The 18,543-nt window shown below is 38.2% G+C and overlaps 1 protein-coding gene across 2 annotated transcripts in view; it reads left to right on the top strand.

Annotated features, from left to right (window-relative positions):
* The window catches only part of LOC145690090 (uncharacterized), a 192,132-nt gene that overhangs the window by 54,051 nt on the left and 119,538 nt on the right, over positions 1 to 18,543 (top strand). The window contains exon 1 of one of the 2 annotated variants that reach the window (XM_081764654.1): positions 15,389 to 15,485. The exons of the other annotated variant lie outside the window; for it this stretch is intronic. Coding sequence (XP_081620780.1) covers positions 15,429 to 15,485 — 57 coding nt within the window. The 5' untranslated portion in view covers positions 15,389 to 15,428. Of the gene's footprint in view, positions 1 to 15,388; positions 15,486 to 18,543 lie in introns of those variants that run through there. 2 annotated transcript variants of the gene reach the window in all.

The following is an 18,543-nucleotide window of genomic DNA, read 5'->3' as shown; positions in this document are numbered from 1 at the left end:
CCGGAATCATAAGAATCTATTTTGGAATGAAAGCTGAAGGCTTGGAAAAAAAAATCACAGGTGTTCTCCTGTTTCCTCAACCCTTATCATTGTAGTTACACGATTTCCTTTTGTCTCAGCCAAGATACTCTTGCTGTTGCCTTCCGAGAAGACCCCCTGCCGTTCAAGCAGGTGAGAACACTGACCTTGAATAAAAATTTCGTCAAATAGAACTAAAGCAAGAAAAAAAATTCTCCCACATGGGACGTTGGTATCAGTTATAAAAAGAAATAACCAAACCTCAAAAGTGCCAAATATTCATTAAGATGCATATACAAATCCGCCGCTTGATCTAGCTAGTGGTTAACGTGTAACACTTCGGTACACGTGGTCCGGGTTTAATTCCCAATGGGAGTGCATTTTGCCGTTCACCCAGTGTCGTGACCATAGTGCTCTCAAACGGATCGGGTTGACCCGACCTGACTCGGATCGGGTCGGTCTTAAACCCGACCCGACCCGACCCGTTGAGAGAACTAGTCAGAAGTGTTTAAAAGACATGAAGAATTCGAACGACACATTGTATATGGACAACACGCATGAAATAAACGAATACGTTTTTTTTATTTTCTGCGGAAAAACTTTTAGGGGGGGCAAAAGCCCCTACCCATAATTTTAAAATTTGAAGCCCAAAAGGCAAGAAGTAATGTACCGAATTGAATTAAATTGTGCACAGATATTGTAGACGTAAAGTGTGGTAATTGGGTTTTGTATTTTCCTGGAAAAAAGCGGTTGAGTGAGGCACGGACCTTCTAAACCGTTGATTACGAAATATCAAAAGTGCAAGTAACTTAGGCATACGTCAGAAGTTCCTCCCAAAAAATATTGAGAATTACAACGAAACTTCGTATAGTGACAATACGCAAAACAACAAGTGAAACGTGTTTTCATTTGTGCGGAAAAAGAGTTGGGGCCTAGGCCCCATCTGAAAAAAAATGTAAATATTACCGTAATAGCGCAGGAAGGAGTGGACCGAAGCAGATGAAATTGTGTAGATATTATATAGACCCTATGTAAAATTAGGCCTTTCGTGTTTCTCAAATGTCCCTATCCGTTTTGCTTCAAATTTGGCAGATCAACGGCAAACTGGAAATAAGTTGACACGTATTTTTGCGTTGACACGCAAAAACATTGTAAGGGTTAAAAGTTAGGGTGGAGCGTTTTACACTTGTGTTTGAAATTCGATGACGGCTAGTGCGGAGAAGGTGCCATTAGTGGCACCGACCTTACTGATTTAAAAAAAAAAATTTTAGGCAACACGTACAACACCAAATGACAGAAAAGCTACTTGTGGTCGTTTTAGAGTTACTTGATGGCTATGATACAATTATTTTATTAAAAGAAACTTGTAGAATGCCACTAAATAATTTTAAAATAATTGAGTCAAAGTACAGCCATATGAGCTCAGTTGTTGGAATTAATGTCCAGATTCTGTTTGGAATGCCACGTTAACGATGATTATAGGCATAGCTCTTGATATAACACGATTTGTTTTGGTCAACTCTTTGCTTGCTATGTACACCGACAGCAAATGCCATCTAGCGGCAGGCTACACAACTTCGTGGTTGCTTACGTTGGCCACGCTCCTCGAGCTTCGTCGCAACGTCCGGCTCCGTCCAGAAGATTCGCGTACCTCCCGCTCACCTCGTTGGCTCCAGAACCTACACCGACGTTTCTAGAATATTCTCGCTCGAAGTTCGGCAGTGGTATAAATGTTGCGTACTTCGGCCAACCAATCCAACAGGCCAGTTTATTGCAGCTTAAGCTTTAACGGTTTTAGTTCGCTACTGTTTCTGTTAAGACAGAGCGTTTGTGCATTGTGCCTAAAGTTACAGTCGTCTTAGTGCGATACGATTCAGATACTTTGGTTTCCAAGTTCGGAAGCAATGGAAAGCAAGATGAAGAAAAAGCCGCATAGCAGACCAACGCGGGAAAGTGTGAAACGAGTCTTATTTGGCACTCCAAGTGAAATGAGTGAAGTGCAGTTACCCATGTGCGCTGACGTTATGCGACATTATCATTGGTTTCGAAGTTGTTTAAGTGGTGACGAAAGTGTAACTAACTTACCAGTGACTGACATTTGTAAACTAGTTGGACAAAGAGTTGTACATATTTGGCGTAAAGCAAACATTCCTGTGGTTACATAAAAAAGAGTTTTTGACATGCTGAAAACATTTTATAATGAGTGTCGCACCAAGGAAAAACATTTCAGTCGACAAGGACAAGAAGCAACGCTTCATGCAGATTTTGTTGCACACGCGGAAAGCTTTTTTTCGATATTGCGTCTTGCAAATGTAAAACCGCCGAAGATTGCAATTGTGAGAGGACACGCAAGATTCCAAAACGAGAATTCGTTTCTTTTGGACCACAGAACATCACGGAAAATGAGCTTTGGTAACATTGACGTCCGAACAAGTAAATCTCTGTCAAAGATGTTTTCTTGTAAAGTGAGCAGATTTAAGGGGCAGACAACAAAGAAAGCGCTGTAAGTGGTGAAGCAAGTCTATCAACTAGTGGGATTAGGCATAGGTCAAAGATACTTGCGTCGTCAGAGGAATCCAGCGAAGCACGTCGGGATCTGACTTCGAGGCGCGACCAAGAAGGAAACATAGCCTAAAGCGCATCTCTCTTCAAAATACAGCGAAGGCAGCGTTTAGAACTGGAGCTTCAGAGAGACAGGTTGCTTTGATCGCTTTTGCCGTACTTCAGGACGCGAGACTCCTAACGCTAGAGGACAAAAATCTTGTTGTTGACAGATCTAAGGTACGAAGAGGAAAAGATAAACTGGGTGAGAAGATTCAGAAAGAAAAGGCTCACCTAGGCCGGGCGATTACAAGTATCTACTTGGACGAAAAAAATGATGCAACTCTTGTGCAAGAAAGAAATTAACGGCAAACTACGAAGACGAGAGGTTACAGAAACGCATATCACACTTCTATCGGAGCCCGGTTCAGAATATTTCGGTCATGCCACAGCTGAGTCAGGCACTGGCAAGGATATTCCCGACTCTATATTGGAGTTTTTACAGAAGACTGTTTTATCCTTATGGTAGCAATTTGCAGTCGCCACCAGAGGCGCTAGTTTCGCGTCAGCAAGGTGACGCACGCAGTACGGAGTAGCCAGACACTTGTGTACAAGGCGTGCAGAGGAGTGACGTGTGTAAGCAGAATGCCACCGAAAATCGACCCTTTTTTTGGGGGGAGGGCTACATCGTAGCACATTCTGATATAGGCTGCAGCTATAGCCGAATGAGAACACAGGTCAAGAAGAAAAGTTTCACAGTGTCTGATAAGGGAATTAATGCAGCCATCCATCGCAATGCAAACCCAGAGCAAACCATTGCTATTCGTCGTCAAAAGGGGCAAAAGAAGCAACCGGTTCCCCAACGCAGTCCTTGCCAAGGTCCGCCGGTTTGTGACCCAGGAGAATCCACCCACCCAACGTGACATAGCGAGGCGTGTTGGACGGTCAACTGCAACTGTACACCGAATCATACGCGACAATTTGGGACTCAGAAGTGCACACAAGCGGAGGGTCCTTGTTCTGAAGCCAACACACATCGGAGAACGGCGGTTGGCATGCAAGAGGCTATATGAAGGTTACCTGGCAGGTGAAAAATGGCGTTATGTGATCACCTTAGATGAAGCATGGGTCTATTTGACAGGATCCCAGCAGATGCGTGCAATTTACTATCGCCGCAGTGATGGAATCGATCATGCAAAGTGGGTTCGCTCCTGCAAGGAGAGTTTTCCAAAGGGATTTATGGTAGTAACGGGTTTCTATGCAAAAGGAAAGCTTCCGATACACCGGGTGTCATCAAATGTCAAGGTGAATGCAGCGTATTATATCGAGCATGTACTGGAACACATCTATCGCTAACATGCCCCGGCTTTGTATGGCAATGACACTGGCAATGTGTTCATCCACCAGGACAAGGCCAGAAGCCATACTGCCAAACGAACGGTGGCGTACATGACACGTATAGAACAGGAGACAGGTGTAAAGGCTATCCCATTTCGAGACATCCCTGTAAATTCATCAGATGCATCCCCTGTGGACTTTTGTGCTTTCGGCTTCCTCAAACGGAACATCAATAAGCGTTGTCCGACCACATTTGGTGGCATTTGGAAAGTGTGCAAGGAGGAGTGGGCGAAATTGGATCAGGGAGTGCTCAATAGAGGTTTCCTTCGGTGGAAACTACGATGTCGTGCAATCGTTCACCAACGGGGCTCACATCGAACATGATCCCTGGTGGAAACGGGGTTTTACGCCCTAGGGCACAGGTCTGTAATTCACTACCATAAGGCTGAAACAGCCTTCTGTAGAGAAGAACCAGTACGACGTGTCAAGTCTTGAGGCAGTCGGCAGCGATGGTGAAGCCACAAACAGAGGATGGGATGATGGCGTGATAAGTCAGATACAAAGATCCCTAGGAAAGGAACTGCAGCATCTCATTTGCCATCTTCATACCAACGAGTTGCCATTTCGACCCTCGGATACCGAATTGGATGGTGGGACGACCGGACCCAACAATTTTTCCGGCCCCACAATTTTGCTTTTATATTTATATAACTTTCATGAAGAATATGGTTATTTTTTATTTGAATTTTATATTGTAAGTGTGTAGAAAATAATTTTAAATGATAGCCATTTATGTTTATTCTATTCTAACAACACTTAGGCCCGTTACACAGTCACGCGGAGCTCCGCGCGCGGAGTCACGCGTGGCAAGATTGTTCTATTGATTCTTATGGGTGCATACATAGTCACGCGGAGGCCTCCGCGCGCGGAGCAGCCTCCGCGTGGCCCTATCCGCGCTCCGCGAGGCAGATAAGGCCATTGAACAAATGGGTGCTTACATAGTCAAGCGGAACTCCGCGCGCGGAGCAGCCACTTCTCTTTAAAATTTAAAAAGAAACGTGCATGGTAGCAAAAGCAAAATGCAAATTGATCCAGATTTCTTTTCTTATTTTTGATAGTGAGTTGCTAAATAATATTTTATACTGTTCTATAATACTATTTTCATATTTTTAGTGTTATATTTGATTTAGCTATATTGTCTTCGTTTAATTGGAACTTTCAATTAATGTCTTTGCTTAATTGGAACTGTACATGTGGTGCCTCTAATATACCACTGTTAACAGTATGTGACTATTGTAATTTTTGGACTTTCTTTCAACAAATTTCAGTTTCAGTTTCAATTATTATCATGGAGGTTAACACCATGTTAATGGGATCCCTCTTGTAAGGAACACAAAAAGCGTGACATTCATGAACAGGCATGGAACGAGATAAGTTTTTTTTTTTTTTTTTTTTTTTTTTGTAAAAATGAAGGTACGGACAATGAAAAAAGATAAATTGAGGGAAATAATTTATCTCTACTATGAAATAGTTGATTGGATGTGAAGTTCTAACCAAATGTACAAATATTGGTTATTTTCATTTGTTAAAATACAGTATCTGTTGAGTGCTGTATTTTAAGAGCGTGCATATGAATTTTATTGAAACCGCATTTTTATAATTTCGATGGATTTTTTTCAATTAGGTATCGAACGACTGAATTGACGTACGGAAATTATTGAAGTACTTCTCGTCTTCTCGCAAATCTATATACACAGACGTAAAGCTCCCTTCAGACTTCTTTGAGAAACTAAGGCCGTGTCCAAAAGATACAAGTGCACATTTGAAGTACGCTTATTTCCGGAAGTGACGTCACCTAGTGTGCGTCAAAAGGTCCAAGTTCATAAGTGGGCGAGTGCATAGTGCGTAGTGTGCGAGGATGTACACTACGTTAGTATACTTGTGTGCTTAATATGGCGATTTCTCGTAGAATGACCTAATAAAATTTTAATAGGCATATTTTTAATATTTTTGTTTAAGTAAATATATTTGTGGACTGATTTTATAATAATTTACTTGATAAACATACAAGTTAGTGGTTTTACAAGTCGAATATAAAAATATTACGCAAATAACAAATGTATTTACGTTATGTTCTTTGAGTATGCAATAGAATTTAAAATAGTATAGGGAAAACAAACAAATAGTTTCTTTAATAATGCTATAAAGACATTTGTGCTTAAATATTACATGGTTTATGTAGCTTAATTGAAATAGTTGCACTATCGGTAATGCGGCTATTTGCACGTAAATTACAAATTTTAATGGTGTATGAATATATTAAGTTCTAGCATAGTATACATAGATTATTCATTTCTCTATAGCTACAGCTACAGCCGCAGCCGCAAATGTTAATTCATAGACACATAAGCCTAATTTTATAGTTTTGATTCTAAACGAATTCCTTTCAACGATACCATATTTCCTTGCACTTGAGAGAGACTGTAATATACCAATTACCGTACATTGTGTATTTTTGACAGGTACCGAAAAGTGAAATACAGATCAAAAATTCCTTTCTCCACATTTATCAAAGATTTCACAAATTACTCTTGGTAAGTCTTTACTATGGCCATTTTATTTTTTTTTATTCTTCGGTTTAGCGATTTGATCTCTCGGTTCCGGTTTTAAGAACTTGCCTCTTCACCCATATACTGTATATAAGGTAGTAGCTAGGTTGGTTCCTTTTTGTACCAAAGTATAATATTTAATTCACATAATATTGACGAGCGAGTGTTAGCGAATGAAGGCTGGTTGGAACCCCGCAGAGCACTTTCTTTTCCGTCTTCGTTACGAATCGGTTCATTGAACGATTCATTGAAAGAAATGTCCAAAGTAAAGACTTGCCTTCCTCTTAATTCATATAATCCCATTACTGTACCCAGTATTAAAAGATTATGAACAAATAATTTCTTCCGTATAGTTGAACAATGAGAGCCATTACATTACATACTGTATTTTTTCATAAAACCGTCTCTTAATTTTCATAAAATTCTTATTTTTTTAGTAGTTTATTTTACGTTTATATTTGGAGCAGGGGATTTGTTTCGTTACTGAATAACCATTTTCGCAGTGGGAAGCATGTAGGAGAGTATATTTCAAGAGAGATGTAGGGCGCCGAAAGCGTAGTAAAATGCACGTAAATGTTGAAGTGTATACAATATACAGAACTCCATTCAAGCAGGCTTATAAGATAGTAATCTCACTTTTTTTTGTTATTTTTACCAAACTACTTTAATTAGGGTTATCCGTCCTGAGTGTGCATCATCCTTATAAATTGGTATTTCATAGCGACATAATAGCTTTTCCCTGTAATTTTGGTCCTCATGTTGTTCAACTTTACCATTTCTTTCCTTGTCATCCTTCTATGTGTTAACTTTTGCTGTAGATTAAGAATACGGAGACACTATTTCGATGACTTCCAGGTAAAACCAATAAATTCACAGAGAAAGAATAACATCTAAGGAACTTCAATATTAGCGCAATATGGTAGAAAGAGTTCAATCAGTATGCCTGAACTGAAAGAATACAGTAGAACTACAACAATTATACTGTCATTGTTGTGTAATCTACTGTACAGGAAGCAATTATACTCAGTATCAACCCTTTGGAACGCACAGTGAAGCTGGTGTCCGAGGCAGCGTCGAAAAAGTGCTTTCAGAACGCAAGATATCTACGTTAGAGCCAAACTGAAGTCTAGGACGAGAATGCCCCGCTTCGAGACCAAGAAGAATTACGTGACCTAAGGTCAAATGTCAACGTATGCATACTGGGTGGGTGGGCGAAACTTGATGTGCAACCGGCTCCCCATGGTGAGTTCTGGGTTATTTTGCGTACAGAGCAAAATAAACGAAGAGTGGCACAAAGAAAATCGTGTTATATCAAGAGCTATGCCTATAATCATTATCGTGGCATTCCAAACAAAATCTGGACATTAATTCCAACAACTGAGCTAATATGGCTGTACTTTGACTTATAAACATTTATATAACTTATAAACACAGAATCGATTAGGAAAATCCGCTTGCCGCTATGTATTATAGGTCTTGCTGTATGGCTATCAACGTTAAAATATGTAAAGATTATTTTTACAACTTCCGGTTTTTATAGAGGGTTAGTCGAAGATAGATGGGCATCCAGAAATTTTTGTTGGGAGGTTATCATTTGGCACGTTAGAGACGAGAAGTTCGCGTGTTCCAGGTTATCGCACTTGACTAAACATGGGCACGCTCTTATCAGCCAGAACTTCAACGCCAATCGAATGAATAGTGTTAACAATCATATTCCAGACTTAAGAAGCTGCGTCAGCATGAAAGTAAGTGTACCCTAGGGTGGATGTGAAGTTAATCCTGATAGAGGCATACAATGTACATGGTGTCATGTTACGGCATGCAGTCCCTCCGAACCTGACCGTAAATGTAGTGTACTACCGCAGGTTTCTGGAACATCATCTCCGTCCTGCATTAAGCACGAAACGAACCAACTTTGAGGAATCCACCCATTGTTTTGCAAGACAACACCCGTTGTCACAACGCAGTTCCTGTGAGGAACCCGTTTACATGATAGGAGTAGGAGGCTTAGAGCACTCATCCTATTCACCGGATGAGTCCATGTGACTTCCGTAACTTCCGTTCCCTAAAATGAAAGAACCACTACGAGTTCGTGAAAACTATTTGGGAAATTTTCCCCTATAATTTTATTTTTTGTTATATAGGAACACATTTCTGATGTCTAAAGTTTAATATTATGTATCTTAGTATTTGTTACTTCGTAAATAAAAAAAAAATATTTTCCTTAAAAAAAAGAGAAATAATTAAACGTAGATGTATTTCATTGATGTTCTAGTTAATAAAAAGTAAGATGGTAGTAATTTACTGTTTAATTGCTCCTCACTTCAAAAGTGCACATTTTGGCTAGAAAAGAGCATAAAAATCACCGTGGGTGATTGGTATTGAAAGGTATAACATTTTGTCTGTAGTTCCAGGGTTAATGTGTCCTAGAATGGTCTTTGCAGATGTTAATATATAAAATAACGATGTGAGACTGCTAAGGGATGCAAATTATTCATTATAGTACAATTAAAGGTAACAAAAATTTGTGTAATATAGCCTACTTGTTTGCTTGGATTTAAGATCAGCGTCACTTTCAGTATCGAGGCTACATGAAACTAGGACATACAGCATAACGTGGGGTCTGAACTACTTGAGTTTCCAATTTAGTTTCACGTGCTGTATTATTTTTTAATAAACTGTCCCAGTATCCAGATAAAATTATTCTAAGTTACTTTGTGAAACCACATGTGTGTTTTATTATATGTAAATTCTAAATATCACATATCTTTCTTTTTTCTGGAGAATTTGGCAACCTTAGCTTTGGGTCTTGAATTGGATGAATTTGCGTGTACTGGGCCACCATACTTGATCAATTCTGTAGGTCATTCTTCACATTATGCCACCTTGAAGAGAGCTAGATTACAAGATGACGCCACTGATTCTCCCGACTCCCTAACTTTCAACAAACAAGTTAAATATTCGAGTATGAAAGCACAAAAACATGGAGTCTATAAGATTAGTTAATTTTCTATGTACCCATTCTGAACCAGGTCCGTATCCACGGGGGTCTACACTAAAAAAAAATCACCTTAAATTTACTGACCGATTATCATTAACTCTCGCTGCCAACCGATTACCCTAAATTTTATGGACCACTGTTTTTTCATAAAAACGGCAGACCGTATATTTAGAAGCAAAATAATATTGACCGTGTTTTGAAAGAAATTTGGTAACGTATATTTTAGGGTAAACTACCGTAATATTTAGGGGTCGTTTTTCTGTTTTATATAAAAAAAAGCACAGGTGTGCTATTACCGTAGATTTATGGTAATTATCACACCGATTCCTTATCTAGAGGTCCTTACCGGTCCGGCATGTGTTCTCGCTAGATCCAAATTTTCATCGAAATGCTGGAAACTGTATCAATACACACACTGGCTAGCAATAAGTTTTGCTGGATGGACGCAACTAGAGTGCACACTGATCCACTGGTGTTAAAGGCTACTTAAGTAAAGAAAACACAAAAGTGAACGAAAGAAGCGTTGCACCTGTGACGTCCATAATATCCATAAGAAAAGTTGCAATTCATTCTTAGTTTATAATATCGAACCCTATTCTGATATCATCTTGCACATACATTTTTTTTTTCAAGATTACCAATTTTATCATGTATTGAACAGAACAGCAGAAGAGGGGTTCGATAATACATACATACATACATACACACATACATACACTGTTTCATGAATCTTATAGCTGAGTTTTCGCACGCTTTGAAGGTGTAGTTGGAACAAGTTGCACTGTTCAGACTAGCTTTATTGCATGTATTTTCGCTCTGAGTACCAGTAGACTAATGGACCTCAAATATTATAATCAGCAATTCATTAGATTAGTCGCATTATTACGGTTTCAGATAACCAAGGAGGCACCCGACAACATAGTTGAGACAAAACAAGTGTAAAACCATATGACTTCTCACAACACTGCCTAGAGTATATGTAACAGTGGCATCAATGCTTAAAAAGAAAAAAAAAATCAAATTATCGAACTTTCGCATATTTATTAAACGCTGAAATGTATTAACCTTTTCAGGACGAACGGCTCAACCCTTGAGCCAGCAATTCAAACCTCTAGCTCAGCTCCTAATTAACCTAGAGATATGATTTTGGTATGTATCTCTTCAGGAAGGATGGAACTTTCTAATCCTGTGTATATCATTCATGTAATGGGTCCCTCCGTGAAGGGGGAGGGGGGCAAAAGTTGGGTGTTTATAGTGTTCCCTCTCTCCCTTCAGAATTTGGGGGGAGGTACCCCCCTGATGGAGCTACAAGGATTAAAAAAAATGGCATCCATAGAGACAAATGAACATACTAACTAGCCATACCCAGTCCATGACTTTTGGGCTTGAGAGGGTGAATAGGAGGGGTATTGAATTTACCCTTTTTCTTATTGTATATTTTCTTATAAAGACAAAAAAATATATTTCAAATTTGAGGAACTCTGGCAACATTGTTATTCATCGTACGCAAGAAAAAAAAATCTCACATTTACGACAGATATTTGGGACAATGATACACAAAAGTCAAACCCATCGGTTCAATACAAATGGAAAAAGAAATTCAGAACCCCACACCTACGTGATATCCTGTATATTATTCAATATCCACTGTAATGTACTCTAACGTTGACAGCCCTAGCGACATTCGTAATTATCACAGACACACAAACCATACCTCGTTGAAAACCTTATAGATTAGCCATTCCAACAATGTAACTTTTGTGTGTCTCGGGCCAAACCAGTTAAAGAAGAAGAAGACGAAAGTCAAAATTTTGGGTGGAAAATCAAATTTTTCGAAATTTGTCGGACTATGGCAACTCTGTTATTTTTCGTACGCAAGGAAAAAAAATCTCACATTTAGGCCAGATATGGGGAACAACGATATAAAAAAATGAATGGTGTAAGTGCAATAGGAGTGAAGAAAAAAATTCGGAACCTCGAACCTACGTGAATCATCCTCTATTTTTTTTCGATAGATTGTGGTATACGCTAATATCGGCAGGCTTGGCTACGCTCCTAATTGTCACAAGCATATCAGCTATACCTCGTTGGAAAGCTTATGGAACAAACATTTGAACAAGGTAACTTTTGTGTGTCTCGGGCCAAACCAGTAAAAGAAGAAGACGACGAAAGTCAAAATTTTGGGTGGAAAATCAAATTTTTCGAAATTTGTCAGACTTTGGCAACGCTGTTATTTGTCGTACGCAAGGAAAATAATTCTCACATTTGCGCCAGACATTGGAAACATCGATGTAGAAAAATGAAGGGTTTAGGTGGAATAGGAGTGAAGAAAAAAATTCGGAACGCCGACCCTACGTGAATCATCCTGTATGTTTTCGAGAGATTGTGGTATAAGCTAACATTGGCAGACTTGGCCACGCTCCTAATTGTCAAAAACATATCAGCTATACCTCGTTGGAAAGCTTATAGAACAGACATCCCAACAAGATAACTTATTGAACAGACATACACAGAGAGAGAGAGAGAGAGAGCGAAAGGAAAACAGTTATCACCTCAGAACGCACCGTTCTATTTTTAGCCTGGTCAGAGCCAGCTGTAGCTATCAGTTGAATCTAAGGGTCGCAAATATGCATTTCTTTCAACTCCCTCCTTTGACAAGTTATTTAGTTTTAGAAAAAAATCTTCCTGACGAAGCAAAAGGAAAGAAAAGCAATGATCTTGCGACGAAGAATATTAGGTGAACCAATGCGAGTTTATTCTCTGCCGTTAGTAATAGTGCATTCCTACTGCACTTACACGGTTTATTTTTTGCACAATTGTTGACAATAACGGGAGTAAATGTGAGAATTATTTTTCTTGCATACGACAAACAACAGTGTTGCCTAGTCCGACAAATTTCGAAAAACTTGATTTTCCACCCAAAATTTTCATTTTTGTCTTCTTTTTCCTTTACTAGTTTGGCCCGACAGACACGACAGTTATCTTGTTGGAATGTTTGTTCCATAAGCTTTCCAACGAGGTACAGCTGATATGTTTGTGACAATTAGGAGCGTGGCCAAGCCTGCCGATATTAGCGTATACCACAATCTATCGAAAAAAAATATAGGATGATCCACGCAGATTCGGTGCTCCGAATTTTTTCCTCCATTTCTATTACACCTACGCCATTCATTTTTTTATATCATTGTCCCCAATATCTGGCGTAAATGTGAGATTTTTTTTCTTGCGTACGAGAAATAACAGCGTTGCCATAGTACGACAAATTTTTAAAAAATGGATTTTCCAACCAAAATTTTGATTTTCGTCTTCTTCTTTTACTAATTTAGCCCAAGAGACACGAAACTTGCCTTGTTGGAAAGTGTGTGTTATACGGATTCCAACGAGGTATAGCTGATATGTTTGTAACAATTAGGAGCGTGGCCAAGCCTGCCAATGTTAGCGTATACCACAATCTCTCGAACAAAATACAGGATGATTCACGTAGGTTCGGGGTTCCGAATTTTTTCCTCCATTCCTATTGTACCTAAACTCTTCACTTTTAAATATCATTGTTCCTAATGTCTGGCGTAAATCTAAGAATTTTTTTCCTTGCGTACGACAGATACCAGTGTTGCCATAGTCGGACAAATTTGGAAAAAATAGATTTTTTCGCAAAAATTTTGACTTTCGTCTTCTTCTTCGTTTACTAGTTTGGTCCGAGAGACACGAAAGTTACCCTGTTGAAATGGGTGTCTCATAAGGTTTCCAACGAGGTATAGATGATATGCTTGTGACAATTAGGGGCATCACCAGACTTGCCAATGTTAGCGTATACCACAATCTATCGAAAAAATACAGGATGATTCACGTAGGCTCGGTGTTCAGAATTTTTCCCTCCATTCCTATTGAATCTAAACCCTTCATTTTTTTGATATCATTGTTTCCAGTGTCTGGCGTAAATCTGAGATTTTTTTTTTTTTTTGCTTGCGTACGGTATATATCAGCGTTGCCACAGTCTGACAAAATCTGAAGAATTGTATTTTTGAAGAAAAAAAATGATTTTCGTCTTCTTCTTCTTTTACTAATTTGGTCCGAGAGACACGAAAGTTACTTTGCTGAAATGTCTGTTCTATAAGGTTTCCAACGAGGTATGGTTTGTTTATGTGTGACATTTAGGGGCGTCGCCAAGCCTGCCAACGCAAGGGTAGACGAAAATTTCTCGGGAAAATATTAACAGGATGATTCACCTAGATTCTATCTTCCGATTTTTTTTTACCTAGCTATTGCACCTTTGCCCTTCATTTTTTGGTATAATTATTATCAATGTCTGGCCTACAGGTCAGAATATTTTTTTCTAGCGTACGACTAGAAACAGTGTTGCCAGACTCACAAATTTCGAAAAAAAATTATTTTTTTCACTTTTTCTCTTTCTTCTTCTTCTTCTACGGGTTAGGTACGGTAGCCTCAAAGGTTATCTTACTAGAATCTTTGTTTCATAAGCTTTCCATCAAGGTATAATTCATACCCATGGAAGAATTAGGAGGGGTGCTAGGGCCGCCAAAGTAAAGGTCTACGATTTTCTTGAAATCCCTGCCCGTCCTGAAAAGGTTAACAAGACACCAGAACAGATTATAAGTACTCAGAACAACATTAAAGATAAAAACAACATTTACAGAAATATTTTTCAAATATAACAATTCAATTATCCAGAAAAAGTAGTGAAAGCATAGGCGCCTGATGAAAATTTCCTAGGGGACTCATCTCCCTGGTTACTATATACCCTATTACATTTTGTATTTTTTATTTGTATTAAGAAATTTAATAAGTTTTCATTAGCTAGGGGAGTGACTCCCTGCCCCTCCTTCGGGCACGCATGAGTGACAGTATACGGTGGACAAACACCGTGTGTGTGGGTTTTCTCGGGGTTCTCCCGTTTCCTCCCACTTTCTTCATTCCACAATTTCATTCATTTCTCATAATCGCCGTCTCCTTTAGCCTAACCGGCATAACCGTGGGACTTAAAACTAAAAGATTTCATTTCATTTTTCTAATTTTAGCTTCACAACTACTCGTAGTTGGCTATATAATCATAAGAACTTTAAGTGATACCTCCAGCAGTTTCTTGGTTTCGCATCGTTGCACTTTGGAGGGATCTGCTTGCCACGATAGGCAACTAAAGTTTTGTTTGTCACCGAATTAAGTTCACATTAACATGGTGCTTTCCCATACATTACCGTTCTTAATGTTGAATTTCCAGGATATTTTCAACAGTAGTACTGCATAAAATATCACACCAGAAAACCACACACTAAACAAACAAAAGAAAACAAAGCACACGCGCCATCAATCCTCGCTTCGAACATGTGCTTTTTCTCTTCAATGTGCATACCCGACACAAGTATCTGACAGGAAAACGGTCTCCTACAATTATTTTAGAGAAACGGTAAACCGTATATTTTTCATGGTAGGCTTGCTAATGAACTATATAATATGGTGCTGGTGGTAATATGATTGGATCGGGCCCCCATAACTTCTATGCCCCCCCCCCCTACATTTTTGGGCTGGCTACCGGCTCGTTCTGGACAGTTTGGAATACGCAAATATGTCATCAGGACTGGTTGAAAGGAGGCTTCCAAATGTGTACTTCGCTCATTTTAATATTTGAAAATTACACCTGTTTTATTTTATTTTATTTATTTATTTATTTATTATTTACTTGTTTTGGAGCTTCATTATAAAATGCCAACTATATGGTTCGCTTTTATTAAGAATTGTATAACAACTGATAGGAGTAGTTTTGATATAATGTAAAACCAACCAAACCGTCGTAACTAATGCCCGTTTATCTGATAATCTCCAACCCCTTCCAACAATATGTTCGTGAGTTTTAAAATATACTTGACGAGGCGTTGATGCTTGTTTGTTTGTTTAAGAGCGTATAAATGAATCATGTCCTAGTGATTCTTAGTTTATTCGGAGGGCTTGTACGAAAGGTGCTGGTAAGAACATTACTTATATATCATATTTAGAAATGTTACTAGTTTGAAATCTCAAAATAATTTTCACGATAGTAAATATTAGTGATTTGTACTCGACTGATAAGATCCAACATATTGAAGCAGTAGCCTAAGACGATTATTAAATTGAGAAAAATATTAGTTCCTCTTAATGTTAGTAGAAATGCATTGTAGGATCGGAAGTGTGTTCAGCTTCTGCATTCACGTTATAAAAGTTTGCAGTATATTTCCAAATACATTTATACGCAGTTACAATTATTCTCACTTTGTAAGTAGTATTTAAGCTCCTACGCTCATCCCTGTAATATTAAATACCATTAAGGCATTACGTCATTAACGTTTCAAAATAGGGATTGAGTATAGCCCGCTCCCCCAGTGATTTTTAACGAGTCATAGTGATTCTAACGATTCATATTAGTTCATAATGAATCGGAATCGCATGTTATAAAGACTTAATTTAAATTTTGTGGTAAGGAAGCTTTAGTATAAGTAGTAGTAGTAGGAACGGGTTAGAAGCTCTGCAGGGGTTGGTTGGGTTCTGTTCTCGATATAAGTAGTAGTAGTGACTCTTCCAGTTCCGGTGACAAAGAACTATACACAAGTCCAAAATAGTCTTGGACGAAAGCACATTGTCTCATAATTACTGTTATGGAGTATTTTTGGAACTGGAGTCAGAATATTTTCTTTTAATATGGTGCTTTCTTGCTATAATTTCTGTATTTTTGATGGTTTTGGTAGGTTAGGATAGGATATTTGGATTTTGGAGGCCAGAATTCTTTGCTTAAAATTTGTACTTCCTATATTTTCTGTTTTTGGTGGTTTAGGCTAGATTAGGTTAGGTTAGTACTTAGTAATTACACTTACCTAACAACAACTCATTTCTCCTCTAAACAGGGTTGACAAAAACCATGGTTTTTATTGAAAAAGAAAAAAAAATGGGTTTAAACCTGTTTTTTTTTTTTGTTTAAACCAGTTTTTTTTTTTTTTTTTTTTTTTTGTTTTGTTTAAATAATTTGCTCTATGTATTTGTCTTACATATGGACAGAAATAAGTTTGTTTTAATTAGGTGTTATTATGCAACAACCGGGTTGTGCTGGGAGGGGTCACTAAGCTTAAAAACAGGGTGGAAAGAAATCATGATTTTTTTCAAAAAAATCATTTTTGTTGATTTTTTTGATTTAAATCGATTTTTTTTTATTTAAATCAAATCTTTTTCTTCGTATGATACAAGTCGCGAACTGAAGAAAAAACATTAGGAATTAGTATTAAATGTTAATTATGTCATTTAAGTGAAAGTATTGGGTTTTAATTTTGAATTAAATCCCAATCGTTAACCTATTTCAATCCCAAACAATGTTTCTTAAGCATTAAGGAAAAAGTACAGCAATGTATATCAACATGACACTTTCCTTTTCACGAAAGTTACTGATATTTGGCAGGGGCATATTTTTAAAAAATTGGAACTAGCTAGCGGCACGAAATACATATAAAGTACATAAATTTCGCCTAAAATTAACTCTCTCACTCTATGACCTATGGAATCCGGAGGTTCAATGCCATGTTCACAAAAGCTCTCCTGACTTCTATCCTTAGTCAACTGAATCCAGTTTCTATTTTATGTTCTTATTTCTGCGAGATCCATCTTAATATTGCCCTCCCATGTGCGACTAGGTCTTCCTAATAGTCGTTTTCCGATTGGACTTCCAGTTAAAACTTTGAAAGCGTTCCTACTTTCTTCCATTCTCGCTACAGTCTTGCCCACCTGAACCTCCAAGATTTGATGATCCTAACAATGTTTGGTGAATGGTATAAATTATGCAGTTTCTCATCATGAAGTTTTCGCCATTTCTCATTTCCGTTCCTTTTGGTTCCGAATATTCGTTTCAGGATTTTATTCTCAAATACTTTCAGTCTGCGTTCTTCCCTCAGCGTAAGCGACCATGTTTCACAACCATACAGCACAACAGGCATAATTATTGTTTTATATATTTTAAAGCTTCAAATTCCTCGATACAATTCGCGATGATAAGAGATTTTGAACTGAATAATAACACGAATTCCCTGAAGGAATTCCAAAATAAAAAAAAAATCAAGATGATCAGTTCCAGAAGAAGAAACACTTGTGATTGTTAAAAATATGCTTTATGTGACGTGAAAAACAGTTCAAATGCGAGTTGTCCGTGCATTTAAGACATCTATACATAGCAGGCACATTTTTATACTTTTCTGTTGGCTATTTTATTTCCTCTTACAATTTTTCCTGCACAGACACGGCAAATTTTCTGCAATCACATCGCAGATCTCGGCATATTCTGCAATGGGGTCAAGTATCCACTTTATCAAAAGTATTATTCGATATTTTAACGCATCCAAAATTTGTCGTATTACGATCCCCAGGAACTTCTATGTATTTAGTACATAAATTTCGCCTAAAATTTTAAAATCTAATTTTTTTTTTTGTTTCGCAGAGGGGATCGAGCCCTCTAAATACGCCCCTATTCAGGGGCGGATTAAAGGAGGGGGCGATCGCCCCCCCCCAAGAGCTTTCTAAGATATTAAAATTACACACATTGCCCCTTGTAGCTTACCGCCACAAGAACAAGTTTGGGTTCGTTCTTGCGTTATTTCAAAAGAGGGTTAATTCTTTAAATTCTATTTAAAAATAGTCTCTATCCGGCATGACGCGTTTACGCTAACGGTAACTCGAGTCATAATATCAGATAAATCTCAGGAAGAAGGACGATGTTACTTGAGGCTAGAACATCTGGAAAACTATCCATGGCTGGTTGTCTCCCATAAGGAGAGGGATCTTTTTTGTAAATATTGCTCACCTTTTGCAACGTTTTTTTTTGGGGGGGGGCTATCGAAGAAACGTGCCCCTCCAAACTCTTGGGACTAAACCTTTGAAGAAATTTGCTACTTTGTACGGTATTTTAGAAACTCACAAGAAGACACAATATCACATTAACGCTCTTGAGGTCGGAAAAGCGTTTCTGAAAAATTACTGGGAACCAGTGAAATTAGTTGAGAATCAGATCAA

Source organism: Thermobia domestica, chromosome 1, assembly GCF_964235325.1.
Source record: "Thermobia domestica chromosome 1, izTheDome1.hap1.1, whole genome shotgun sequence".
Taxonomy (NCBI): Eukaryota; Metazoa; Arthropoda; class Insecta; order Zygentoma; family Lepismatidae; genus Thermobia; species Thermobia domestica.
Note: the sequence above shows the minus strand (reverse complement) of the source record. Positions and strands in the feature narration are given on the sequence as shown.